This window comes from Orcinus orca, chromosome 16, assembly GCF_937001465.1.
Source record: "Orcinus orca chromosome 16, mOrcOrc1.1, whole genome shotgun sequence".
Classification (NCBI taxonomy): domain Eukaryota; kingdom Metazoa; phylum Chordata; class Mammalia; order Artiodactyla; family Delphinidae; genus Orcinus; species Orcinus orca.
Window position 1 is genome coordinate 29,764,366 of NC_064574.1, and position 27,518 is coordinate 29,791,883.

Genomic DNA, 27,518 nt, shown 5'->3' on the forward strand with positions numbered 1-27,518 from the left:
CACAGCAAGAGCCTTTCTGACCCACCTCCTAGAGTAATGGAAATAAAAACAAAAATAAACAAATGGGACCTAATGAAACTTCAAATCTTTTGCACAACAGAGGAAACCATAAACAAGACCAAAAGACAACCCTCAGAATGGGAGAAAATATTTGCAAATGAAACAACTGACAAAGGATTAATCTCCAAAATTTACAAGCAGCTCATGCAGCTCAATAACAAAAAAACAAACAACCCAATCCAAAAATGGGCAGAAGACCTAAATAGACATTTCTCCAAAGAAGATATACAGACTGCCATCAAACACATGAAAGAATGCTCAACATCATTAATCATTAGAGAAATGCAAATCAAGACTACAATGAGATATCATCTCACACCAGTCAGAATGGCCATCATCAAAAAATCTAGAAACAATAAATGCTGGAGAGGGTGTGGAGAAAAGGGAACACTCTTGCACTGCTGGTGGGAATGTGAATTGGTTCTGCCACTATGGAGAACAGTATGGAGGTTCCTTAAAAAACTACAAATAGAACTACCATATGACCCAACAATCCCACTACTGGGCATATACCCTGAGAAAACCATAATTCAAAAAGGGTCATGTACCAAAATGTTCATTGCAGCTCTATTTACAATAGCCCGGCAATGGAAACAACCTAAGTGCCCATCATTGGATGAATGGATAAAGAAGATTGGCACATATATACAATGGAATATTACTCAGCCATAAAAAGAAACGAAATTGAGCTATTTGTAATGAGGTGGATAGACCTAGAGTCTGTCATACAGAGTGAAGTAAGTCAGAAAGAAAAAGACAAATACCATATGCTAATACATATATATGGAATTTACGGGGAAAAAATGTAATGAAGAACCTAGGGATAAGACAGGAAAAAAGACACAGACCTACTAGAGAACGGACTTGAGGATATGGGGAGGGGGAAGTGTGAGCTGTGACAGGGCGAGAGAGAGGCATGGACATATATACACTAAGAAACGTAAGGTAGATAGCTAATTGGAAGCAGCCGCATAGCACAGGGATATCAGCTCAGTGCTTTGTGACCACCTGGAGGGGTGGGATAGGGAGGGTGAGAGGGAGGCAGACGCAAGAGGGAAGAGATATGGGAACATATGTATATGTATAACTGATTCATTTTGTTATGGGGCAGAAACTAACACACCATTGTAAAGAAATTATACTCCAATAAAGATGTTAAAAAAAAGATATTTCATCATTAGTGTATAGGAATGCAAGAGATTTCTGTGCAGTAATTTTGTACCCTGAAACTTTACCAAATTCATTGATTAGCTCCAGTAGTTTTCTGGTGGGATCTTTAGGATTGTCTATGTATAGTATCATGTCATCTGCAAAGAGTGACAGTTTTACTTCTTCTTTTCCAATTTGTATTCCTTTTATTTCTTTTTCTTCTCTGATTGCTGTGGCTAGGACTTCCAAAACTATGTTGAAAAATAGTGGTGAGAGTGGACATCCTTGCCTTTTTCCTGATCTTAGAGGAAATGCTTTCAGTTTTTCACCATTGGGAACGATGTTTGCTGTGGGTTTGTCGTATATGCCCTTTATTATGTTGAGGTAGGTTCCCTCTATGCCCACTTTCTGGAGAGTTTTTATCATAAATGGGTGTTGAAATTTGTCAAAAGCTTTTTCTGCTTCTATTGAGATGATCATATGGTTTTTATTCTTCAATTTGTTAATATGGTGTATCACATTGATTCATTTGCGTATATTGAAGAATCCTTGCCTCCCTGGGATAAATCCCACTTGATCATGCTGTATGATCCTTTTAATGGGTTGTTGGATTCTGTTTGCTAGTATTTTTTTGAGGGTTTTTGCATCAGTGATTTTGGTCTGTAATTTCTTTTTGTTGTAGTATCTTTTTCTGGTTTTGGTATCAGGGTGATGCTGGCCTCATAGAATGAGTTTGGGAGTGTTCCTTCCTCTGCAGTTTTTTGGAAGAGTTTGAGAAGGTTGGCTGTTAGCTCTTCTCGAAATGTTTGATAGAATTCACCTGTGAAGCCATCTGGTCCTGGACTTTTTTTTTGTTGGAAGTTTTTTAATCACAGTTTCAATTTCCTTACTTGTGATTGGTCTGTTCATATTTTCTATTTTTTCCTGGTTCAGTCTTGGAAGGTTATACCTTTCTAAGAATTTGTCCGTTTCTTCCAGGTTGTCCATTTTATTGGCATACAGTTACTTGTAGTACTCTCTTAGGATGCTTTGTATTTCTGTGGTGTCTGTTGTAACTTCTCCTTTTTCATTTCTAATCTTATTGATTTGTGTCCTCTTTTTCCTGATGAGTCTGGCTAATGGTTTATCCATTTTCTTTATCTTCTCAAAGAACCAGCTTTTAGTTTTATTGATCTTTGCTATTGTTTTCTTTGTTTCTATTTCATTTATTTCTGCTCTGATCTTTATGATTTCTTTCCTTCTGCTAACTTTGGGTTTCGTTTGTTCTTATTTCTCTAGTTCCTTTAGGTGTAAGGTTAGATTGTTTATTTGAGATATTTCTTGTTTCTTGAGGTAGGCTTGTATAGCTATAAACTTCCCTCTTAGAACTGCTTTTGCTGCATCCCATAGGTTTTGGATCATTGTGTTTTCATTGTCATTTGTCTGTAGGCATTTTTTGATTTCCTTTTTGACTTCTTCAGTGATCTCTTGGTTATTTAGTAACATATTGTTTAACTTCTGTGTGTTAGTGTTTTCTACGTTTTTTTTTTCCTGTAATTTATTTCTAATCTCATAGCGTTGTGGTCAGAAAAGATGCTTGATATGATTTCAATTTTCTTAAATTTACTGAGGCTTGATTTGTGACCCAAGGTATGATCTATCCTGGAGAATGTTCCATGCACACTTGAGAAGAAAGTGTAATCTGTTGTTTTTGGATGGAATGTCCTATAAATATCAATTAAATCTATCTGGTCTATTGTGTCATTTAAAGCTTCTGTTTCCTTTTTTATTTTGGATAATCTGTCCATTGGTGTAAGTGAGATGTTAATGTCCCCCCCCTATTATTGGGTTACTGTTAATTTCCTCTTTTATAGCTGTTAGCAGTTGCCTTATGTATTGATGTGCTCTTATGTTGGGTGCATATATATTTATAATTGTCATAGCTTCTTCTTCGATTGACCCCTTGATCATTATGTAGTGTCCTTCCTTGCTTCTTGTAACATTTTTAATTTTAACGTCTATTTTATCTGATATGAGTGTTGCTACTCCAGCTTTCTTTTGATTTCCATTTGCATGGAATATCTTCTTCCATCCCCTCTCTTTCGATCTGTATGTGTCCCTAGATCTGAAGTGGGTCTCTTGTAGACAGCATATATATGGGTCTTGTTTTTGTGTCCATTCAGCAAGACTGTGTTTTGGTTGGAGCATTTAATCCATCAATATGTATGTTCCTATGACCATTTTCTTAATTGTTTTGGGTTTGTTTCTGTAGGTCCTTTTCTTCTCTTGTGTCTCCCACTTAGAGAAGATCCTTTAGCATTTGTTGTAGAGCTGGTTTGGTGGTGCTGAATTCTCTTAGATTTTGCTTGTCTGTAAAGGTTTTGATTTCTCCATCAAATCTGAATGAGTTCCTTGCCGGGTAGAGTAATCTTGGTTGTATGTTCTTCCCTTTCATCACTTTAGGTAAACCTGCCACTCCCTTCTGGCTTGTAGAGTTTCTGCTGAGAAATCAGCTGTTAACCTTATGAGAGTTCCCTTGCATGTTATTTGTCATTTTTCCCTTGCTGCTTTCAATAATTTTTCTTTGCCTTTAATTTTTGCCAATTTGATTACTATGTGTCTCGGCGTGTTTCTCCTTGGGTTTATCCTGTTGGGACTTGCTGCATTTCCTGGACTTGAGTGGCTATTTCCTTTCCCATGTTAGTGAAATTTTGGACTATAATCTCTTCAAATATTTTCTCGCCTCCTTTCTCTCTCCCTTCTCCTTCTGGGACCCCTATAATGCGAACGTTGTTGCATTTAATGCTTTTCAAGAGGTCTCTTAGGCTGTCTTCATTTCTTTTCATTCTTTTTTCTTTATTCTGTTCTGCAGCAGTGAATTCCTCCATTCTGTCTTCCAGGTCACTTGTCCGTTCTTCTGCCTCAGTTTTTCTGCTATTGATTCCTTCTAGTGTAGTTTTCATTTCAGTTACTGTATTGTTCATCTCTGTTTGTTTGTTCTTTAATTCTTCTAGGTCTTTGTTAAACATTTATTGCATCTTCTCCATCTTTGCCTCCATTGTTTTTCCAAGGTCCTGTTTCATCTTCACTATCATTATTCTGAATTCTTTTTCTGGAAGTTTGCCTATCTCTATCTCATTGAGTTGTTTTTCTGGGGTTTTATCTTGTTACTTCATCTGGTACATAGCCCTCTGCCTTTTCATCTTGTCTATATTTCTGTGAATGTGGTTTTTGTTCCACAGGCTGCAGGATTGTAGTTCTTCTTGCTTCTGCTGTCTGTTGTCTGGTAGATGAGGCTACCTAAGAGGCTTGTGCAGGTCTCCTGATGGGAGGGACTGGTGGTGGGTGGAGCTGACTGTTGCTCTGGTGGGCAGAGCTCAGTAAAACTTTAATCCGCTTGACTGCTGATGTTCCCTCTTGTTGGTTGTTTGGCCTGAGGCAACCCAACACTGGAGCCTCCCTGGGTTCTTTGATGGGGCTAATGGCAGCCTCTGGGAGGGCTCATGCCAAGGAGTACTTCCCAGAATTTCTGCTGCCAGTGTCCTTGTCCTCACGATGAGCCACAGCCATCCCCTGCCTCTGCAGGAGACCCTCCAACACTAGCCGGTAGGTCTGGTTCAGTCTCCCCTGGGTTCACTGGCCTTCCCCTGGATCCTGATGCACACACTATTTTGTGTGTTCCCTCCAAGAGTGGAGTCTCTGTTTCACGCAGTCCTGTCGAAGTCCTGCAGTCGAATCCTGCTACCCTTCAAAGTCTGATTCTCTAGGAATTCCTCCTTCTGTTTTCAGACCCCAGGTTAGTAAGCCTGACATGGGGCTCAGAACCTTCACTCCAGTGGGTGGACTTCTGTGGTATAAGTGTTCTCCAGTCTGTGAGTCACCCACCCAGCAGTTATGGTCTTAGATTTTGTTGTGATTGTGCCCCTCCTACCGTCAAATTATGGCTTCTCATTTGTCTTTGGTTGTGGGGTATCTTTTTTGGTGACTTCCAGTGTCTTCCTGTCAATAATTGTCCAGCCGCTAGCTGTGACTCTGGTGTTCTCACTAGAGGCAGTGAGAGCACGTCTTTCTACTCTGCCATCTTTGTTCAGGCTCCTGGAGGCTTTTGATGACAGCTTTCTGGGGATGGTTGGAAGATGCTGCCAGCAGGCAGTGGGACAGATGAGATGACAACTCTGGAATCCTAGGCACACCAAGAAATCCAGAGCTCTGGAAGGGTATGGAAGTTCATCATTTTGGAGTCCATGCTTTCCTTTGCTGATCAGACAGAAGGCACACTTTGGTTTCAAAGAGTGCTTTCACTTCCTCCTTGATCCAGGAAGTGGGTGGAAGTCAGAACAGCTAAAGTGGACCCCTCCCTACAGCTGGCCCTCTTGCATCTTGGTCAGGCCCTTCCCCACAGCAGTGTCCCAGCAGCTCAAGGCCTGAAGTTTGGTCTTCCAGGTCTGTAGCTTTTCCCTTTCTCCAGAGATGAGCTTCCTGTGGGTGGCTGGGTCTCCTGATTCCCTCTCCTCTCTGCCAGGACCCCAGGCTTCTGAGGCCCTCCGCACCAAAGCTGTGTTCCAGACATCGGAGCTGGAGAGCAATGCCTGGATGGCAGTGAAGGAGGCTCATATGGAGAACACCATGACCATCAGCCTCACCAACCCTCCAGATGCTGTCATTGCCTGCTACCAGCTGAGCACCAAGGTTTCCTCTCGCTGCAAACACAGTAACAGGAAGCTGGGCGGGTTTGTTCTGCTTTTCAACCCATGGTGCCCAGATACGAGCTCCTGAGTCCAAGGCTGAGGTTTTCCTGGAAGCTGTCCTTCAGGAAGTCCTGGGAGGCAAGTTAGGGACAGGGAGATGAATGCCAAGGGCTTGGCAAGAGTGGGCCCAGGAGGAGACAGGCACGGGACAGAGGAAGCTGGTAGCAGATGTTCCAAACCTGCCGCGACAGAAGGGCAGGTATTAGTGGGTTCTGGTGTATGGAGGCCAGTGGGCAAGGAGGGGGCCTAATGGCAGGAGAGGCCTAGGATTGGATAAGAGCCAGGTTTCAGCCACCAGACAGCCTTGGTTTAGTCCCAGCTTTGCTAAGTTTCTTCCCTCTGAGTCTCAGTTTCCTCACCTGTAATATGAGAATAACAGTGCCTACCTCTTAGTGTTATGGTGAGAAACCATAGAACTAATGTTTGTAATATGCAAGGCACATCTTAAGGAGTACTGGGGTAAGTATTCTTATTAAGGGGTAAGTCAGTAAGCAGTAGCCTGGATCAGTATTCTTATTAATGTTTAAGAAATATGAACCTGCCATTGTCATTAAATCAGGTCACTCGAAAGCATCAGGACTTCTAAATTCCTTCCATCTGGGGCTGGGTTGGGGGTGGTCCCTGCCTGGGGAAAGACCGGCCAGGTAGAGTAGGGCTTGGCCGGGAGGCAGCCTGGGAGCCAGCAAGCCCCTCTTGACCTCTCCTGCCCCAGCAGCCTCTAGGCGCCATCCTGCAGCTGAGCCCTGCTGTAGCCCTTTCCCCAGGCCAGTGAGGCCAGACTCCCTGCCCACGCCAGACCCAACCACTGCCTTTCAGAGGATGATGTGTTTCTGGCCACAGAGGAAGAGAGACAGGAGTACATACATGCTCAATGACAGCGGGATCATCTTCCGAGGAGTGGAGAAGCACATCTGAGCCCAAGGCTGGAACTTCAGGAAGGTCTCCAGGGACCCAGGCCAGAAGGGGGACTGAGAGTCATAAGAGACAGAAGGGGGGCTGGGGAGATGGGAAAAGTCAGTGCAGGAGCCATTATGTCTGCCCTCTTCTTCCCAGGAGGGACAAGCTGGGCTGACTCTTAGACCAAGTCCACTTCTCCAGTCTCTACTACTAGTTGTGCTGGGTCCTTGGGAAGGGGTGGTACATTGGGTACAAATAAATAGCTTAGATCAGGGGCTCTCAATCTTGAGTGTGCACCAGAAGGCCACCGAGGGCTCGTTAAAACACACAGGTGGCTGGGCCACAACTCCCCAAGTTGCTGATTCACTAGGTCTGAGGTGGGGCCTGAGAGTCTGTATTTCTAGCAAGTTACCAGGTGCTGCTGCCGTCGCTGGCCTGGAACCACATTTTGAGAGCCCCTGACTTAGATAAGTAGCTACAATACAAGGTGAGATGTTGTGGGAGGGGGCGGAGGCGGTTGGAAAGGTAGAGATGGGAGCAGAGGGAGTTCAGAAGGTCATGAAGGGAAACTCCAACTCAGGGATTGCAGAAGGCTTCATGATATTGGGGTGGAGCCCCCAAAGTCGGGCAGGATCTGGACAGGCAGAAGGAAGAGCAGACAGAGCAGTGGAGGAGGGGAGCCAGAGAGTAGCGGAGGTTCTGTAGAGGAGCTCTGTCTGCCCGGGCTCCGGGCAAGTCGAGAGCCTTGACTGTCAGACTGAGGAGCTGGGGTTTGAAAGCATCTGGGGCTCAGGGGCTGGGCAGGGATGATATACCAGAGAGTTTAAGGTCCATCTAAGGGTAACCCCATCTCAGCATCCACTTCGTTTTTTTTGTTTGTTTTGTGTGTGTGTGTGTGTGGTATGTGGGCCTCGCACAGCTGTGGCCTCTCCCGCTGCGGAGCACAGGCTCCGGATGAGCAGGCTCAGTGGCCATGGCTCACAGGCCCAGCCACTCCGCGGCATCTGGGATCTTCCCGGACCAGGGCACGAACCCGTGTCCCCTGCATCGGCAGGCGGACTCTCAATCACTGCACCACCAGGGAAACCCAGCATCCACTTCTTATTGCCACATAGGAAAGTGAGCCCAGGGTTCCCAGACCTTCCCAATTTTCAAAGACCAGAAATCTTAATTTGTATGTGAAAATCCCCCAGTTTTTAAATGTTGTCAACTAAGTCATTTGAAAACATTATGTAAACCAGTGGGATCGATGTGGCTCCAGAGTCCCAGTTTATCATGAACTTTACTGTGGTTCGTGGGGAGCCATGGGCCTACTGAACAGGGAAGGGAGGTGATTAAGGCTGAGCTTCTGGTTCCCAGTGACTCTTTGAAAGAGGGTTTTTGAGACTTGGGTGTGCTCTGTTGTGTCCCTGGAGGGGCTGGACGGGTGGGCAGTGGGGTAGGCAAACTCCCTGCACAATACAGTGACTGACTAGGGGAGGGTTGTGAGAGGGTCTGAAGTGCAGGTGTGGCTCTGGCCTCTAAGAGCAGCCTCTCTGGGGACAGTTTGAGGAGGACATCCTGGACATCTGCTTCTGCATCCTGGACCGAAGCCCTAGTCACCAAGATGACCCAGCCACCACCAAAGCGTCCCACCACTACGACCCCATCTACGTCACTGGAGCCATCAGCGCCATGATAAGGAGCCCAGCTATGCCTGCATGCTCACTCCCTCGTGGGTCCCCGGGCCAACTCCAGGGCCACACCCTAAGATTTTTCCCATCACCTCTTGTTTTAATTCTCTACTGGTGCATAACGAATCACCCCAAAACTCAGTGGTATAAAACAGCCATTTACTATGTTGACAACTTTGCAAATCAGGGACTTGGTGAGGGCAACGTGAGGACAGAACACCTCTGTTCCAAGCTGCTTCAGCTGGGTGTGTCTGAATGGCTGCAGATGTCTGTGATGGTTTGACGGGACCATATATCTAGGGCATTTGTTCCAACAGTCAATGTTTCCTTGGTTCTCTTCCATGCTGTGTCTGCTGGAACTGGAATGCCCAGGTGGCTTGCTCACTCTCATGTCTGGCCCCTGGGCTGGGATGGTTGGAAGAGCTGGGTCTGGCCAGTCATTTTTCTGTGTCTCCATGCAGCCTTTCCACATGGCTAGGTTGGGCTTCCTCAAAGCATGGCAGTCTCAGGGTAATCAGATAAGGCAGCTGGCTTCTCCCCAAGCGATTATTCTAAAATTAAGTGGAAGCTGCCAGTCTCATAAAGCCTGGGCCTGGAAACAGGCACAACATCACTTCCACCATGTCATTAATCAAAGTAGTCACAGGCCAACCCAGATTCAGGGAAAGGGTACACAGAACCACCTCGCTGTGAGAGGAGTACCATCTTTAATCTATTACATGCCAGTGCTTCCTCCTTGGAAGGTAGCCAGAGGGCCTACTAGCTCTCTCTATAGCAAGTAGGTGTTAAGATCAGTGGGTGGGTAACTGTGATTCCCAAAATGGGCAAAGCTGTTTTTCTCATATTTGATACTCTCAATTCCTCAAGACTTCAGAGACATGTTGGAGCACAGAGAATCAAAAGCAGTGACCAGTCCCGAACAGTAGAGTGGTACAACCCTGTAGGATAGCGATACAGGCTCCCAAGTCAAAGTCCTGAACTCCTGAACCCCTTTTGCTAACTTGCTGTGCGATTTGAGCAAGTGCCCTAACCTCTATGAATCTCAGTTTCCTCATCTGAAAAAAAAAGGAAGTAATAGAACCTACATCATAGACTAACATAGATTAATATAATGTGTGCTAAACCCTTAGAATAGTGTCTGGCACACGGTAAACATTTAATGAATGTTAAGCATCTCTATAACTATCATTACCACCAACAGTCCCAAAAAAACAGATTACTTAAAACAGGAAATGCTCTAAAACTGAATACGATTTTCAGCAATAGAGCATCCGAATGGAAGGTAACTGAAAATGATAAATGGTACCAAAAAGTAGGTATTTTAAAACAGCAGATGGCCCCAATTTTCAGACAGTTTAAAAACAAGCAGTGGCCCCAAATAAATGGGTGGCCCAAAGTTGGAGATGATTTTACGATGGCAATGTTCCTGAAGAGGGAAGCCCTGCCTGGTGGTGGATTTTTGGCCTCCTCTACCCAGGTGAACAGCAACAACGACCAGGGCATGGTACAAGGCCAGTGGCAGGGCAAGTACGGTGGCAGCACCAGCCCGCTGCACTGGCGTGGCAGCGTGGCCATTCTGCACAAGTCGTTCAAGGGCAGGTTCAAGCCAGTCAGATACGGCCAGTGCTGGGTCTTTGCTGGAGTCATGTGTACAGGTACCCTGGGAAAGAAGTTCCCCAACCCCTAGTCAGCTCAGTTTGCATTTGTTTCCATATATTTGCATAGGCATTCCTCCCCCAACAAAAAAAATCTTTCTTTATTAGTGATGGGGAAATAGAAGTCTGGGTAATGAAGAGAGAAACCAGATCCCTCATTTATGTGACTTTTGGTCTTTTATTTTACAGGAGTCCCACCTCTCAAGCCCACTGAGTGCCCTTGAGTGAGTCTTGTGGTCCTGGGTCCTCAGTCCCTACAGGCTATTATGGCTATTATAGGGTTATTATATGGCTTCCAAGGTCCTGCCAGCCTCAGAGTCCATCTATTCAAATGGGGGGGGGGGGTGGTGGTGACTCTAGAAGTCCCCTGAGAGAATGTACAGGAGATGGAGGTGTTTCTCAGAGTGGAGACGAGAGTCGGCCCTGGCAAAGATAGGGAGGGGGCTGTGGCCAGACCTGAGGCAGGCGGCCTGCTAGGGGAGGCCACACCACTCCTCCCTGAGTCTGGGGTCCCGGCCTGTCCTGGAATCTTGCAAGCATCCTGCTCTTCACTCCTTGGGTGCTTGGGGATTTCGACACGGATTGTGTCCAAATTTAACTTGGCACATGACACGGGCAGAAACCTTAGTGTGGACAAGTACATGGACTCCTTCGGGTGGACACTGGAGGACTTGATGGAGGACAGCATGTGGTGGGTCCTCAGCCGCTGGCTCCCAGGGGCACCCTGAGGCCCTCCCAGATGGAGCTCAGCTCCACTGAGTCTGAGCCAGTTCTGGAAGGGGTGACAGGTGCCCAGCAGAGGGGGTGGTCCCTGGCAGGGTGACTCCTCTTCTGAGATACAGGGGTCTTTGGACACATGACTCAGAAGCCAAGAGGTGGGCTCAGGATTTGACAGCCTTGTACCCCTGGCTCTCCGCTCTGCAGGGCTATGAGCCCTCCCCTAGACACCTGTGACTTGCAGGTGGGGCCAAGTCCCGCCCCTGCAGAGTCACCTCTGTATCCCGCTCCTGCTGTCTGTCAGCTGCCTGTGCACTGAGCTGTGTCTCAGGTGGGAAACAAGCTCCTTTCTCAGCTCAAGCAAAACTCTTTGCACAAAGCTTTACAAAATTCATTTTGATTTGATTTTTTAAAGTAGGAGATACATTCATGTGCTTTAATATTCAAAAGGTACAGAATGGGCTACAGTGTAAGTCTCCCTCTCTCCATTGCCAGCCTCCCCCTCCTCCTTCTGGACACAACATCAGAGAGAAGCCCTGCAGCTACAGGGGCACACATATGCACAATCCCCACCCACCCCCACTTCCCCTCACTTAATATCGGCAGCATAATGTAAACTGTTCATTTTGCTCTGCATGAAACAATTCCATATTGGTACATACAAGGTTTCCTTTCTTTTTTTTTCTAATTTATTTATTTATTTATTTATTTATTTTTGGCTGCGTTGGGTCTTCGTTGCTGCACGCGGGCTTTCTCTAGTTGCGGCGAGCGGGGGCTACTCCGTTGCGGTGTGCGGGCTTCTCATTGAGGTGGCTTCTCTTTTTGCAGAGCACGGGCTGTAGACGCGCGGGCTTCAGTAGTTGTGGCGCACGGGCTCAGTAGTTGTGGCTCGCGGGCTGTAGAGCGCAGGCTCAATAGTTGTGGCGCATGGACTTAGCTGCTCCACGGCATATGGGATCTTCCTCCACCAGGGCTCGAACCTGTGTCCCCTGCATTGGCAGGTGGATTCTTAATCAATGCATCACCAGGGAAGTCCCCTTATTTTTTATAGTGTTTAAAAAGTAGTAACACCGTGCCCAGTGAGCACCTCGTCTATGCCAGACCCAGTTGTGCTGCACATGCAGGCTGACCTCATTTTATTACTCTTCTTTTTATTGTGCTTCACAGACATTGCATTTTTATTTCTTTCTTTTTTTTTTTTTTTTTTTTTTTTGCGGTACGCGGGCCTCTCACTGTTGTGGCCTCTCCCGTTGCGGAGCACAGGCTCCAGACGCGCAGGCTCAGCGGCCATGGCTCACGGGCCCTGCCGCTCCGCGGCATGTGAGATCCTCCCGGACCAGGACACGAACCCGCGTCCCCTGCATCGGCAGGCGGACTCTCAACCACTGCGCCACCAGGGAAGCCCCAGACATTGCATTTTTTTACAAATTGAAGGTTTGTGGCAATCTTGTGGCAAGCAAGTCTATTGGCATCATTTTTCCAACAGCTTCATTAAAGTATGTACATTGTTTTATTAGACGTAATGTTATTGCATACTTAATAGATTACAGCATACTGTAAGCATAACTTTTATATGCACTGGGAAACCAAAAAAGTTTGTGTGGCTTGCTTTATTGCTGTATCCACATTTTATCCACATGTAGTGGTCTGGAACCTAATCCACAATATCTCCAAGGTGTACCTGTGTACTAATTCATTCCTCTAAACAACCTTGTAAGCAAGCTAGTATTGTTATCTCTATTTTGCAGATGAGGAAACAGAGAGGTTAAGTAACTTGTCTAAGGCTCCACAGCTAGTGAGTGGATGAGAAGTTACAAACCTGTCCTGCCTTTCAATTGTACAGCAAAACCATTGTTTATCTAACCACCTCACATGGCTGGACCAAATATTTGCCTTTACAAACAAAGCTTTTGGAAAACCAAAAAGAGGAGAAGGAAAGGGGAGAAGAGAGGCAGAGAGATGGTCTGAGGCTGGACATCAGCTTGGGAGGAAGGAGTCCTGGGCTCATTCCCCTGGGCGTGGCTGAAGGACATTTTAAGAAGAGGGCTGCTGAGGCTGGCTGTGTTTCCTTCTGTACTATGTGCTCTTCACTATTCCCCTGCTCTTTAGAAAGTCGGCTTTTCTTGACAACTTGCACATGTATAAGCAGACATTCAGACAAGGTTATTCATGGAAGCCTTGTAGATACAGGAACTCCAAAAAAAATTGCATTCTTCTCTTTATGCAGAACAGACAGACCCTTCTTTTTGTTTTGGGGATCTCTGTTGCCATACAGGTTGTCCATGTTCTCCCTTTCAACCCCAATGCTTTTCACAATATTTTCCCAAAGAAGAGTTTGGAGGTCAGAGTAAAGACGCCAACCCAGGCCAAGAAGCGTTTCTCTGTGCTGCTTCCTTACTGTGTGACCTTGTGCAAATGATGTCACTTTTCCTAATCTCATATTCTCATCTTTAACATAAGAGACTTAAAGCCTAAACGAAGGCCTACAGAACTCTGCATAATATGAAACCTACCTACCCCCGTGCTTGCCGTAGCCCAGAGATACACTTTCTTTTCCTTGAACACACTAAGTTTTTTCTTGTCTCAAGAGCCTTTGCACATGCTGTTCCTTCTGTCTGAAACACTGTTCCCTTCACTCTTCCTATGGCTAATTCTTTTCACTTTAAGTCTCATCTTAGATGTCATTTACCTAGAGTAGGTCTCCTGCAGTTATTCCCTAACTAAAGCTCCTCTCTTTCTTCACGGCATTTATTATTACTTTATTGTTTTATTTATTTGTTTATTTATTGTTACTTTATTGTTTTATTTATCTGCTTACTTACTTTTCCCTGTCTCCCTATCTGTCTCCTTTGTTAGAATGTAAGCTGCACGAGAACAAGGATCTTCCGTCTTATTTGCTGTTGTATTTCTGGACCTTGAACAACAGGTTCTAGATATATAGATATAGATATATAGATATAGATATACACACGTATATTTATACATACAGGCAGGCCTCGGAGATAGTGCCAGTTCAGTTCCAGACCACTTCAATAAAGCAAATATCACAGTAAAGTGAGTCACATGAATTTTTTAATCCAAAAGAGCATATAAAAGTTATGTTTATATTATACTATAGTCTATTAAGCGTGCTATAGCATTATGTCTAAAAAAAATCTACATACCTTAATTTTTAAATACTTCATTGCTAAATGCTAACTATCATTTGAGCCTTCAGCATGTTGTACTAGTAACATCAAAGATCACTCATCACAGATCACTATAATAAATACAATAATAATGAAAACGTTTGAAATATTGCAAGAGTTACCAAAATGTGGCACAGAGAGACATGAAGTGAGCAAGTGCTATTGGGAAAACAGGGCAGATAGACTTACTTAAGGAAGGGTTGCCATAAACTCTCAATTTGTAAAAAATGCAATATCTATAAAGTGCAATAAGTGAAGTGCAATTTTAAAAAGTCTGCCTGTAGGTATATGAATGCTAGGTGCTCTATCATTACAGTAGATGAACGGTTCAAAAAATTCAGCCAGGGCTTCCCTGGTGGCGCAGTGGGACACGGGCTCGTGCCCCGGTCCGGGAAGATCCCACGTGCCGCGGAGCGGCTGGGCCCGTGAGCCATGGCCGCTGAGCCTGCGCGTCCGGAGCCTGTGCTCCGCAACGGGAGAGGCCACAACAGTGAGAGGCCCGCGTCCCGCAAAAAAAAAAAAAAATTCAGCCACAGAGCAGGGCCCAGGGCCTAGCTGGCAACAGGAACTTTCCCTCTCCGAGGGCTCCTCTCTGCTCACCGGAGGCCACCCTGCCCCATCCTCTCCTGTGGGAGGAATTTCCATGTCTGGAATGAGAGCTGGTTTGTCCGGCAGGACCTGGGCCCCGCTTACAATGGTTGGCAGGTTCTGTATGCCACCCCCAGGGAGGAGAGTGAAAGTACAGGCTTAGGGGGGCAGGTCCCAGACCCCCGCTTTTGCTCCCCTGGAGCTGCTCACGCCCATCCCTCCTGCGCAGATGTGTTCCAGTGCGGCCCGGCCTCGGTCACCGCCATCCGCAAGGGCGACGCGCACTTGGCCCACGACAGTCCTTCTGTGTTTGCGGAGGTCAACGTGGACTACATCACCTGGCTCTGGAATGAGGATAAAGCCGGGAGCGTGTGTCCTCAGACATTAAGTACTAAGAAGATCGGGAGGTGCCTCAGCACCAAGGCAGTGGGCAGCGACTCCCACGTGGACATCACCAGCCTCTACAAGTATCCGGAAGGTAAGGGCGTATAGCGGCCTCCATCAGCCTCCCCAGTGACCCGGCTGCTGCAGAGGGACAACCACGGGCCGCCCCGGCGCCAGGCCCTTTCCCATGTGATGTGGTGGTGATAGCCTCCTTCAGTACTGCCTCTGAGATTGAGCCAAGTACTTTTAGCTTATATTAACAACTTCCTCTGTTTGCAAGTAGATTTTCCACATCTAACAATATCAATAGCTACATTTCCTTTAACATATATGTTCCAGGTACTGTATCAGGTATGCTCACATGTGATAACAATAATTACTAATAATAGTGATGTTAGTAGCAGGTATTATTTATTGAACACCTAGGATACACAACAATAGGCCCCACGCAAAATAATAATAATATAGCAGCTAAGCCATGGTCACTAATTAATGGTCACTGGTTTACTGAAGAGCCTGTACTTGTCGGGGGTACAAAAACAAAACATGTATTTTTTCTGGTCACTGCCTCTAGCTATAAAAAGTCACCCTTTTCCCCTCCCCCTAAATAACAGGTCCCTTAGCAGTGCTGTGATCTGATCACACACTTTCAGCTACTCCTGCTTGTTAAAGGAATGTTATTTGGGTAATCAAGACTTCAAGTTCAAACTTGAATCAGAGCTAGTCTCCTCCCCTCCTCTGAGCACGAACTGGAGCGGTGACCCCAGAAGTTTGCTGTAATCGAGGGGCACCAGCTCTGGCTTCCTCCAGCCCCTGCAGTTTACCCTCTAGGGTGGTGGTTTACAATGCACTGGAGTCACCTGGGGCACAGATTGAACAACAATTACTTTTTGCTCAGGATTCTGTGGATCAGCTATGTGGGCTGTGCTCAGCTGCAATGGTTCGCACGTGGTGTCTGCTGGTATCTCAAATTTATCTGGGGCCTCAGATGGGACTGCTGGGCTGGCTACTGGAGCCTCTCATGCTCCAGTAGCTAGCCCCGGCTTGTCCACATGGCAGCAACGTGCTCAGCAGGTCAGAATGAAAGCTGCAAGGTCTCTCAAGGCCTCACTCAGAACTTACTATGTCACCTTTGCCACATTCTGTTGGTCAAGCAACAAACACCACCCCAGATTGAAGGGGCAGGAAGCACACTCTACATCTTAATAGGAAGAGTTGCAAAGAAAGTATTATGGCCATTTTAATCTACCACAGCAGCCCTGATTGCACCCTAAGTGAATTGCAGTCTCTAGAGGGTGTGGCCCAGCCATCAGGACTTATAAAAGCTCCCCAGGCGATTCCAACGTGCAGCCAATGTTGAGAACACCGGTCTAAGTCTTCTGGTGTGTTAGGCCAAGAAGGAGGAGGACAGAAGAATGGAAATGCCTTTGACTTCAGGGAGCGAGGATTCAGTGCCCTAAGGCAGGCGGGTGCTGCTGCCCTACTTACTCCGTAGCTCAGGGAGGACAGGTGGTGTCTCCGTTACAGCCTGCTGCCTTGGGACTCACTCCTGTGCTGTCCCCAGGCACTGCTGATTTCTTGAGACATTGCCCCCTCTTGCAGTGGAGCCCCTCCCACCCCACTGGCAGTCACACAGCTTCCCTCTGATGCATGGAAGTTTTTGTCCCCAGATTCTGGAGGGGGTTTGCAAGGCTGTGGCCCCCACACTCATCTAGATGCTGTGACCACCTCCAAACCTGGTGGGGAGAGTTCTTGATGGGCTGTTACCCACCTGCCATCTCCCTTCAGTTCTCTCCTCTGTGCTCAGGGAACACACGGCTCAATAAGCAGACCTCCCACAAGGATGAAATGCCAGCTTCCCCTTCCTGTAGGCACTCTGCCAGTCTTTACCGGCCAGCTCCTTCCTGCAGGCACCCCTAAACTTTAACATTGATTCTTTTAAACACCCCCCAACACACACACACACGTTCCCCCAGTTCCTTCTCTAGGAACATGGCCCTTGATGTTGATGACCTTCTCTTCTTCACTGTCTCAGGGTGGGCAGTGAGGGACGGTAGGTGGTAAGGCCTCTTCCAAACTACTACTTCTCTCATAAGTCCTTCAGGTTGATGCCTGGTCCCATCTGCTGGGAGTTTCTAAAACTTAGAATACGGGGTCTTTGGGGTCTCTTATCCTAAGCTTTAGCCATGGCCACATGAGAAATCAACATCCTGTTACAAGATGCGAATAACAGTAGTCACCACTGCTGAGTCCCACTGTGGGCTGGCCATATTCACATGTTATTTAATTCTATTATTTAACAAATGCTTACAAAGCAGTTCCCACAAGCTTGTAAGGTAGATGCTGGTATAACATTTATTTGATAGAGGAAAAAGCAGAGGTGCACAGAGGGAAGTGGACTCAGTGAAGGGACACAGCCAGTGAGTAGCGAGTCTGGCTCCGGAGCCCATGCTATTCCTTTACGCTTGGCTGCGCTATCTAATTATAATATTATCTACTGTTGATTGCCCACTGTGGGGCAAGTGATTTTACATCTAGGTTAATAATAATAATAGCATCTAAATATTGTTAAGCATGGTGATAAGCAATGTCTGCACATTATTTCATTTAATATTCATAAAAACCCCGTCTTACATAAGCAAGTTGAAGCATAGGAAGGTTAAGTAACTTCCCCAAGTTTCCAAAACCTAGAAGAGCTGGAATGCTAACCAAAGCCTCTGTGTAATCTCAGAGCCTCTGCCTCTCCACTCTGCTAGACTGCTCCTCTCTTCCATGAGTGCCCACAATGTGCCATGTACCATGCCAGGTTCTTTTATGTGCTCAAGAAATAAAGCACCCCTAAGTGTCAGGCATGATTTAGAGGCAGGGGAGAAAGAGAAGTGCCCAGAGGATTCACCATCTGGTGAGCGGACAGCATCAGGACAGTACAGGGTGATCAGCTGTACTGTGTTGGGGAGGCCAGAAGGCTGAGGAAGCCCAGAGGACAGGTTGCTAACCAGCCAGGGAGGAGAGGGCAAGAAGAACATCCATGGGAAGGGATCCTGAAGGGAGTAGATTTAGCCAGGAGATGAAGGGTTGGGAAGGCATTCCAGGAGAGGACCCTATGCATCTTGATTCCAGATTCACTGTAAGCAGTGCTGTTCATCCAAGCCATGGGCATCCCATTCTGTGGATGAAATGGCAGGGCCTGTCTGCTTGCTCCGTCCACTGAAGGAGGATACATGATAGAGCAGATTCAGAGTCCTTGGGGACAATGTGCTTTGCCCCTGCCACTGAGTCAGCCTGGATGCTGAGCAAAGAGGAACCAGCCTTCCAAGCAAAGGAAACTGTGTACAAAAAACGCACTGGCCATCCTCAGATTCAGGTGGGCTTTCTGCAACAGGCTTCAGAGTAGAGTGGAGGAAGGCAGCTTCCCCCGCTAACCTTCAGACAGAGGCACTAAACACAGAGGCAAGATTTTAGTCAGAGGCTGGTGCCAGGGGTTTGCAGGGGAGCCAGGTTGGCAGTTCAGCCATCTGCCTCTGGCCCTGCCTGTTAGCTTCTTAGGGCTTCCATAACAAATTACCACAAATGTAGCAGCTTAAACCATCAGAAAGTTATTCTCTCATAGTTCTAGAGGCCAGAAGTTCAAAATCAAGGTTTAGCAGGGCCATACTCCCTCCAAAGGCTCTAGGGGAGAATCTTTCCTTGATTCTTCTAGCTGATGATGGCCCCTGCATTCTTTGGCTTGTGGCTGCATCACTCCAATTTCTGCCTCCACGTGGCCTTCTTTCCTCCTATGTGTCTCAAATCTCCATTTCCTTTCTCTTACAATGACATCAATCATTGACTTTAGGTCCCACCGTAAATCCAGGGTGATCTTATCCCAGGATACTTAATTAATCTGCAAAGGCCCTATTTCCAAATAAGGTTATATTCACAGGTACCAGGGGTTAGGACTTGGACATACCATTTAGGGGGACACTATTCTGCCCACTACAGCCTGTGAGCGGGGAAGACCATGCACCTGTTGATCAGGGCCTGGCCAGCCAGCACATCCAGTGGCTGTGGGGCTGGAGCTCAGAGGCTGATCCACAGAGACCCAGTGACCAGACCCCAGGGAACTCCCCTTCCACCCTCTCTCTCCCTCTCTGTTACTCTGCTGTCTGTCTCTTTCTACACTTTTCTGCTGTGCCCTTCCTTCTTGCATTTAGTGGGTCCCCCAAGTGTCAGGTAGGAGAGTGGGCAAGATGAACAGGAAAGCAGACAGTCCCAGCACAGCGTGTTGCTGTCCGCCTGCCAAAGTACAAAATGGCCAAGGGAACAGCATGGGGGAAGGCACAGCTTGTTCAGGCAATAGCAAGTGTGAAAGGGTCATTGGAGGCTCTTTTATACCTAAAGGACTTTGCACAGGATGCTTTCTCTGCCTGGGAAGGTCCTGCTGACTTCATCCCAAGTCTGCCTGACCAGGGGTCTCAGGACCCTACTGGCTTCCTTCTAAGTACATATCACAATCTGATATTTGCTTGAATCTTTATTCTTTCCCCACCAACTAGACTGTGAGTTCTGGTATGGCTGGAAACCTGACTATTTTGTCTTCTGCTGTATCTCCAGCTCCTGTTTCAGCATCTACCACATAGTGATGCTCAATATGGATTCGTATGAATGAATGAATGCAGGCTGATAGCACATAATGGGCTTTGAATGCCTAAGGACTGTGATCCATATGTCGGAGGGCCTTGCTTTATTGATTGTAAGACTGGCTTATGTTTTGAGATACATGAGGCACATTTTCACATTTCTCTGTATTGATATATATTTATTGAACATCTGCTGTGTGCCAGGTGCCCAGAGAACAAAACATGTATGACCCTTGCCTTAAAGGGGCTAACATTCTAGTGGGGCAGTTAGAAGTTAGGAAAAAGTAAAATAAATAGTATCTCAGATGGTGATAAGTATTCTGGTGGAAAATAAAGCAGAGAAGGATTTTAGGAACAGATTGGGAGGAAGTGAACATTTGTCATTAAAATCAGGTGATCACTAACAGATATCTATAGAAGGCCCACTCAGTAGCAGCAGAATACACATTCCTGGCAAGTCCAAATAGAACATAATCCAGAATTGACCATATGCTCATCCATAAAACAAACCTCAGAAATTTTAAAGGATTGAAATCATACAAAGTATATTCTCTGATCACAATGGAATAAGATTAGAAATCAAAATCAGAAAGGAATTTGGGGAATGCACAAATATGTGGAAATGAAGCAATACATACACCTAAATAATCAGTGGGTCAAAGAAGAAATCACAAGTGAAATTGAAAATATTTTGAGATGAAAGTAAATGAAAACACAACATGCCAAAATTTATGAGGTGAGATAAAGCAGTACCTAGAGGGAACTTTATAGCTGTAAATACCTATATTAAAGAAGAGCGATCTCAAGTAAATAACCTAACCTTCCACCTTAAGAAACTAGAAAAAGTAGAAATTAGAAAAAGTAGAGCAAAGAAAACCCAAAGAAAGCAGAAAGAGGAAATAAGAAAGATTAGAGGAGAAATAAATAAAAAACAATGAAGAAAATCAATAAAACCAAAAGTTGATTTTTTTTAAAGATCAACAAAACTGACAAATCTTTAGCTAGACAGAGAGAAGACTCATATAACTAAAGTCAGAGAGGACATCACTACTAAACTTACAAAAAAATTATAAGGGGTGTGGTAAAAAAAATAACTAATTGGTCTTTGTCCCCAGTTCCTGGACATGGCTCCTAAAAACCCTTGAAATCTCTGGAGTGATAAGAGTGTCTTTTGTATGGAAATGAGATGACAGGTGGCTGGGGGTCCCCAGGTAGCTCAGGATGGGGCTGGTTACCAAAAAGGCCAAAACCATGCTTAGAAGATTAGAACTTTACACTTCACCTGAACCTCTGGGGATGGGAAAGGGACAGGAGATTGAGTTAAATGCCAATGGCCAATAATTTAATCAATCATGCCTATATAATTAAACTGTCATAAAAACTCCTAAACACAGGGTACAGAGAGCTACCAGGTTGGTGAACACATCCAGGAACTAAGAGGGTTACCCTCCCAAAAAGGGCATGGAAGCTCCATGCTACCTCCCCGCTCCTTCTACCTTGCCCTATGTTTCTTCTGTTTATCTCTTCTATTTGCCTATTCCTAAGTTATATCCTTTAATATAAATTGGTAATAGTAACTAAACTGTTTTTCTGTTCTGTGAACTGCTCTAGCAAATTACTGAACCTGGGGCCGTCATAGTCATGGTAACCCCCAATTTGTAACCAAGTCAAACAGAAGTGTAGGTAACTTGGGCACCCAATACTTGTGACTGGTATCTAAATTGCGGGCAGTCTTGGACTGAGCCTTTAAATCTGTGGAATCTGACACTAACTCCAGGTAGTTAGAGTCTGGATTGAATTCAAATGCAGGACAGCCAGGTGGTGACCAGAGAGTTGGAGAGTTGGTTGGTGTGGAAAACTCCCACACATTTTGTGTCAGAAGAGTTGTGAATAAAACAGTTCATTAGGAGACAGAATGAACAACTATTTACCAACATATTAGATAACTTTAGATAAAATGGACAAATTCCTCTAAGAATTACCAAAACTGCCTCAGGAAGAATTAGAAAATCTGAATAGATTTATAATAAGTAAAGAGATTGGAGTAGTAATTTAAAACTTCCCACAAAGAAAAGACCAGGCCCATATGATGTCACTGGTGAATTCTACCAAACATTAAAAGAAGAATTAATACCAATTCTTCACAAACTCCTCCCAAAAAAATAGGAGGGAACATTTCCCAATTCTTTCTATGAGGTTAGTATTATCCTGATAGCAAAACCAGATAATGACATCACAAGAAAAGAAAACTAGAGATCAATATCCCTTATGAACATAGAAGCAAAAATTGTCAACAAAAATACTAGCAAAGTGAATCCAACAACACATAAAAAAGATTATATGCCATGACCAAGGGTTTATTACAGGAATGCAAGATGGGTTTAACATTGAAAACTAATTAATGTAATATACCATATCAATAGAAAAACTGGACAAAAACCACGTGATCATCTCAATAGATGCAGAAAAATATTTAACAAAATCCAACACACCTTCATGATAAAAAGTTCTCAACAAATTAAGGATAGAAGTGAACTTAGCCTGATAAAAGTCTTCTACAGGTTAACATCATATCTAATGGTAAAAGATTGAATGCTTTCCCCCTAAGATGAGGAAAATACAATGTTGTACACCATTGCCATTTTGTTCAACATTGTGATGGAAGTATTAGCCAAGGAAATCAGTCAAGAAAAAAATAGAGATCTTTTCAACAGTGTTGGGAAAACTGGATATCAACATGTAAAAGAATGAATTTGGACCCTTACCTTACACCATACACAAAAATTAACTCAAAGTGGATCAAAGACCTAAATGTAAGACCTAAAACTATAAAACTCTTAACAGGAAACATAGGAGAAAACTTCATGACATTGAATTTGGCAGTGATTTCTTGGACATGATACCAAAGGCAAAGGTAAAAAAAGAAAGACAAATTGGACCTCATCAAACTTTTGTGACATTATCAACAGAGGAAACCTGTAGAATAGGAGGAAATATTTTCAAGTCATGTATCTGAAAAGAGGTTAATATCCAGAATATATAGACAACTCTAAACACTCGACAGCGCAAAAAAAATAAAATGGGCAAAGGATTGAATAGACATTTCTCCAAAGAGGGTATACAAATGGCCAATAAGCACATGAAAATATGCTCACATCACTGATCATTATGGAAATGAAAATGAAAACCACAATGAGATACCACCTCATAACAATTAGGGTGGCTACTATCACAGAAGGAAAGAAGTCAGGAAGGAAGGAAAGAAGAAAGGAATAAAGGGATGGAGGAGGAGAGGGAAGAAGAAAGTAAGAAAAGCACAAGTGTTGATAAGGATGTGGAGAAATTAGAACACGTGCACTGTTGCTGGGATTTTTATATGGTGCAGCCACTGTGGAAAACAGTATTGAAGTTCTTCATAATATTAAAAATATAATTATCAGATAATCCAGCAATTCCACTTCTGAATATATATCCAAAAGAACTGAAAACAGGGACTTGAAGAGATATTACACCCATGTTCATAGCAGCATTATTCACAATAGCTAAAAAAACATGGAAGCAACCCAAGTGTCCATCAAGAGATGAATGAATAAACAAAATGTGGTATATACATACAACGGAATATTATTCAACCTTAAAAAGGAAAGAAATTCTAACACATGCTACAAATGGATGAAGCCTTGAAGGCATGATGCTAATGAAATAAGCCAGTCCCACATGGACAAATGCCATACAATTCCACTTGTATGAGGTATCTAGAGTAGTGAAATTCTTAAAGACAAGAAGTAGAATGGTGGATGCCAGTGGCTGGGAGAGGAGGGATGGGAAGTTATTGTTTAATGAACACAGAGTTTCAGTTTTGCAAGATGAAAATAGTTCTGGAAATGGATGATGGTGAAGATAGCACAACAATAGGAATGTACCTAATGCCACTGAAGTGCACACTTAAAAATGGTTAAGATGGTAAATTTTATATTATGTATATTTTACCATAATTTTTTAAAAAATAAAAAGAAAGAAGAAAAAATAAAGTAAAAGAAAGAAAAGGAAGGAAGGTAGGAGGGTAAGGTGGGAGGGAAAGTAAAGAAATAGAAGAATTTCCACATTTGCAAGGAAGAGGTAAAACTATCTCTATTTGCACATGATATGATCTTGTATATATAAAATCCTAAGGAATCCACTAAAAGTTATTAGAGCCAATAAATGAGTTCAGAAAAATTGTAGAACACAAGATCAATTTTTAAAAATTAATTGTATTTCAGGACAGTAGCAATGTATAATCTGAAAATAAAATTAAGAAAACAAATCCATTTACAATAGCATCAAAAATAATAAAATACTTAACAATAAATTTAACCAAAAAAAGAGCAAGTCTAGTACACTGAAAACTACAAAACATTGTTGAAAGAAATTAAAGACTTCAGTAAATGGAAAGACATCCCATTTTCATGGATTGAAAGACTTTATTTTTTTAAGGTGGCAATGCCCCAAAATTGACCTACAGAATCCATGAAACCTCTATCAAAGTTCCAGCTAAGTTTTTTCCAAAATTGACAAGCTGTTCCTAAAATTCACTTGGAAATTCAAGGGAACCAGAATAGCCAAAACAATCTTGGAAAAGAAGAACAAAGTTGGAGGGCTCAAACTTCCCAAATTCAAAACTTACTATAAATATACAATAACCCAGATAGTGTGATACTGGCATAAGAATGGACATATAGATCAATGAAATAGAATCCAGAAATAAACTCTTAAAATTATGTTTAATTGATTTTGACAAGAGTGCCAAGACAATTCAGTGGGGAAAGAATGAGAACAGTCTTTTCAACAGATGGTGCTGGGACCACTAATTATCCCCATGCACAGAATAAAATGGGCCTCCTACATCACACAGTACACAAAAATTAACTCAAATGGATCATTGACCTATATCGAAGAGCTAAAATTACAAGCTTTTAGAAGAAAACAGGAGTTAATCTTCATGAGCTTGAGTTAAACAGAACGTTTTTGGATATGACATCAAGAGCATAAAGGACAGAAGAAAAAATTGATAAATCGGACTTCATCAAAATTAAAAACTTGTACTACAAATGACACCATCAAGAAAGAAGAAAAGCCCACAGAACAGAAAATATTTGCAAATCATGTATCTAATAAGGGACTTGTATCCATAATATATAAATAATTCTTATAGCTCAGTAATAAATAGATAAATAACCCAATTTTTAAATGGGCAAAGGATTTGAAAGACCTTTCTCCCAGGACAATATACAAATGACCAATAAACATGAAAAGGTGCTTAGCATCATTAATCATCAGGGAAATGCAAATCAAAACCACAACAACATACCACTTCATATCCACTAGAACTGCTATAAGCAAAAAGACAGACAGTAAGAGTTGGTGAGATTGTGGAGCAATTGGAACACTCGTACATTGCTGGTGGGAATGTAAAATGGTGCAAGCACTTTGACACTTCCTCACAATATTAAACACAGAGTTAACATAACAACCTAGCAGATGCACTTCTAGGTATACACCCAAAAGAAATGAAAAAAAAAATCCACCCAAAAACTTGTACATGAACCTTCATAGCAACATTATTCAAAATAGCTAGAGTGGAAACAACCCTAACATCTGTCAGTGGATAAATAAAATGTGGTCTGTCCATACAATGGAGTATTATTTAGCAATAAAAAGGAATCAAGTACTGATGTAGGCTACAACATGAATGAACTCTAAAAATATTATGTTAAGTGAAAAAAAAGCCAGTCGCAAAGGACCACACATTGTATGATTCTCTTTATATGAAATGCCCAGAATAGGCAAGTTAGAAATTAAATTAACAGTTGCCTAGGGCTATGGGTGGGGCAGGGAGGAACAGGAAGTGACTGCTAATGGTTACAGAGTTTCTTTGGGGTGACAAAAATTGTTCTGAAATTAGATTGTGGTGATGAGTGCACGACTCTATGAATGTACTAAAAAACACTGGCTTGTAACCTTTAAACTGGTGGATTGCTTGTTATGGAATTATCGTATATCTGAATAAAGCTGTTTTAAAAAATCAGGTGGCCAGAGAAGCCCTCCCTGAGAAACTGACTTTAGAAGTTTTGGCAGGGAAATGAAACATTTTCTTAGTAAAAATATATTATGAGTACATTATGGAATAGAATGAACAATTCACATACATTTTAATAATAAAACATGATATGTTAAAGAACCTTTAGGTCCACATGTGTCCCTTCAAGCCCAGGTCACACAGTAGAGAGGTACTTGGGAGAACGTTTGAGAAGCAGCACAGCACAGGGTTCAAGGAGGGAATCAGAACTATCAGAGTTGGATCTTGGAAGGATCAGGGTGGAAAAAGGACTAGAGTGGGCATACAGCCCATGTCCTCAGGAAGGGAGGGGCATTCTTGAGCACTGTGCTTGGGGCCTAGCCTTTGCACCTCTTGTCCTCACTTCATAGATGGGAAACTGAGACTGGGAGGGACTGGGTAATGATAATAGTAAGAAAAAGTCCACAGTCACCTGGTGGCAAATTGATCTGATGGTGAGACGTTTTGTACAGTGGTATGAGGGGAAAAGAATGATGGGAGAAGGGGGAAGATTCCAGAGATCAATGAGGATGCTTGGCAGAACTTGCTGTCTCATCAGCTGTGAGCGGTAAAGATGAGGGAAGAGTCAAGGACACATCCAGTTTCCAGTTTGTATATTGGGTGAATGATGGAGCTGTTTGCTGAAATGGGGAATACTGCCAGGCAGAAGATGGCATGCTTGGTTGGGTTGGAGGCACCTGTGGCACATCCTGGGGGTGAAGTGGGGGCTGTCAGGTTGTGTATTGATCTGGAGATCAAAAAAGAGAGAGAGAAGTCTGTGCTAGCAACAGGGTAAGTGGATGATCAGGGTTCCTAAATTCACATGTCTTCAGGAGCTTGCAGATGGCAAGCCATGAGTGCAGCAGGCCAGTGGGAGAATTACAGGTGGAGACCATGGAGAACAAGCAAGTACACTCCCTTCCAGAGAGAGCACCCCTTACTCAGCTCTAGACTATAACTGCCATGTAGAGAGTGGGAAGGGAGCATGATTAAGAACATGGAAGTTGGAGCCAGACTGCCTGGGTTCAAATTCCAGCTCCCTTACAAGTTGCTTTACTTCTCTGTGCCTTGGGTTCTTTATCTGTAAAATGGGGATGATAATATAGTACCTTCCTCCTAGGAAAAAAAAAAAAATATATATATATATATATGTGTGTGTGTGTGTGTGTGTGTGTGTGTGTGTGTGTATACATATGTGTGTATGGCATATAGCAAGTCTACAAAAGTGTCAGCTATCATTATCATATGAGACTTCAGATCCAGCTGTCAGAGGGGCTACACATCTATAATGTTATGTGAAATTTACTAACCTGAAGTTGTTGGCAACTGATTAAAATTTTATTTAAATAGTCCAGAATCAAACACAATGCATATGGATGAGGTCTGCATATGGCTCTTGAGCTTCCAATTTGAGACCTCCGACAGCCATGGTAAGTTAAAGTGGGGATCGAGTGGTGGTTTTACCTAGAGAAAAGGGAAAATGAGAAGAGCTGGCCCTGGGACAGGTGGCAGAGGAGAGAATGCCTGTCTCATGATGTCCGATGCCCTGCAGGATCCCAGAAGGAGAGATAGATGTACAGCAAGACCATGAAGAAGCTGTTAAGAGTGGAAGCCTCTGGAAGGAGGGCCCAGGTCCACAGTGTGGGCAGCCATGGTCTCTGGCATGAAGAACTCCTGGAGCCTGCCAATAAGCCCAGCATCCCTGGAAAGTTCAAGGTGCTGGAGCCGCCCGTGCTGGGCCATGACCTGAGGCTGGTCCTTTGC

The 27,518-nt window shown here is 44.0% G+C and overlaps 1 protein-coding gene across 1 annotated transcript in view; it reads left to right on the forward strand.

Annotated features, from left to right (window-relative positions):
* Positions 1-5,658: 5,658 nt before the first annotated feature.
* TGM6 (transglutaminase 6) overlaps positions 5,659-27,518 on the forward strand; it is a 39,050-nt gene continuing 17,190 nt past the window's right edge. Inside the window, 9 exon segments of the mRNA XM_004285344.2 lie at positions 5,659-5,964; positions 6,755-6,799; positions 6,801-6,875; positions 8,379-8,522; positions 9,984-10,161; positions 10,699-10,852; positions 14,702-14,805; positions 14,884-15,132; positions 27,307-27,518. Of these exon segments, the coding sequence (XP_004285392.2) occupies positions 5,659-5,964; positions 6,755-6,799; positions 6,801-6,875; positions 8,379-8,522; positions 9,984-10,161; positions 10,699-10,852; positions 14,702-14,805; positions 14,884-15,132; positions 27,307-27,518 (1,467 nt within the window).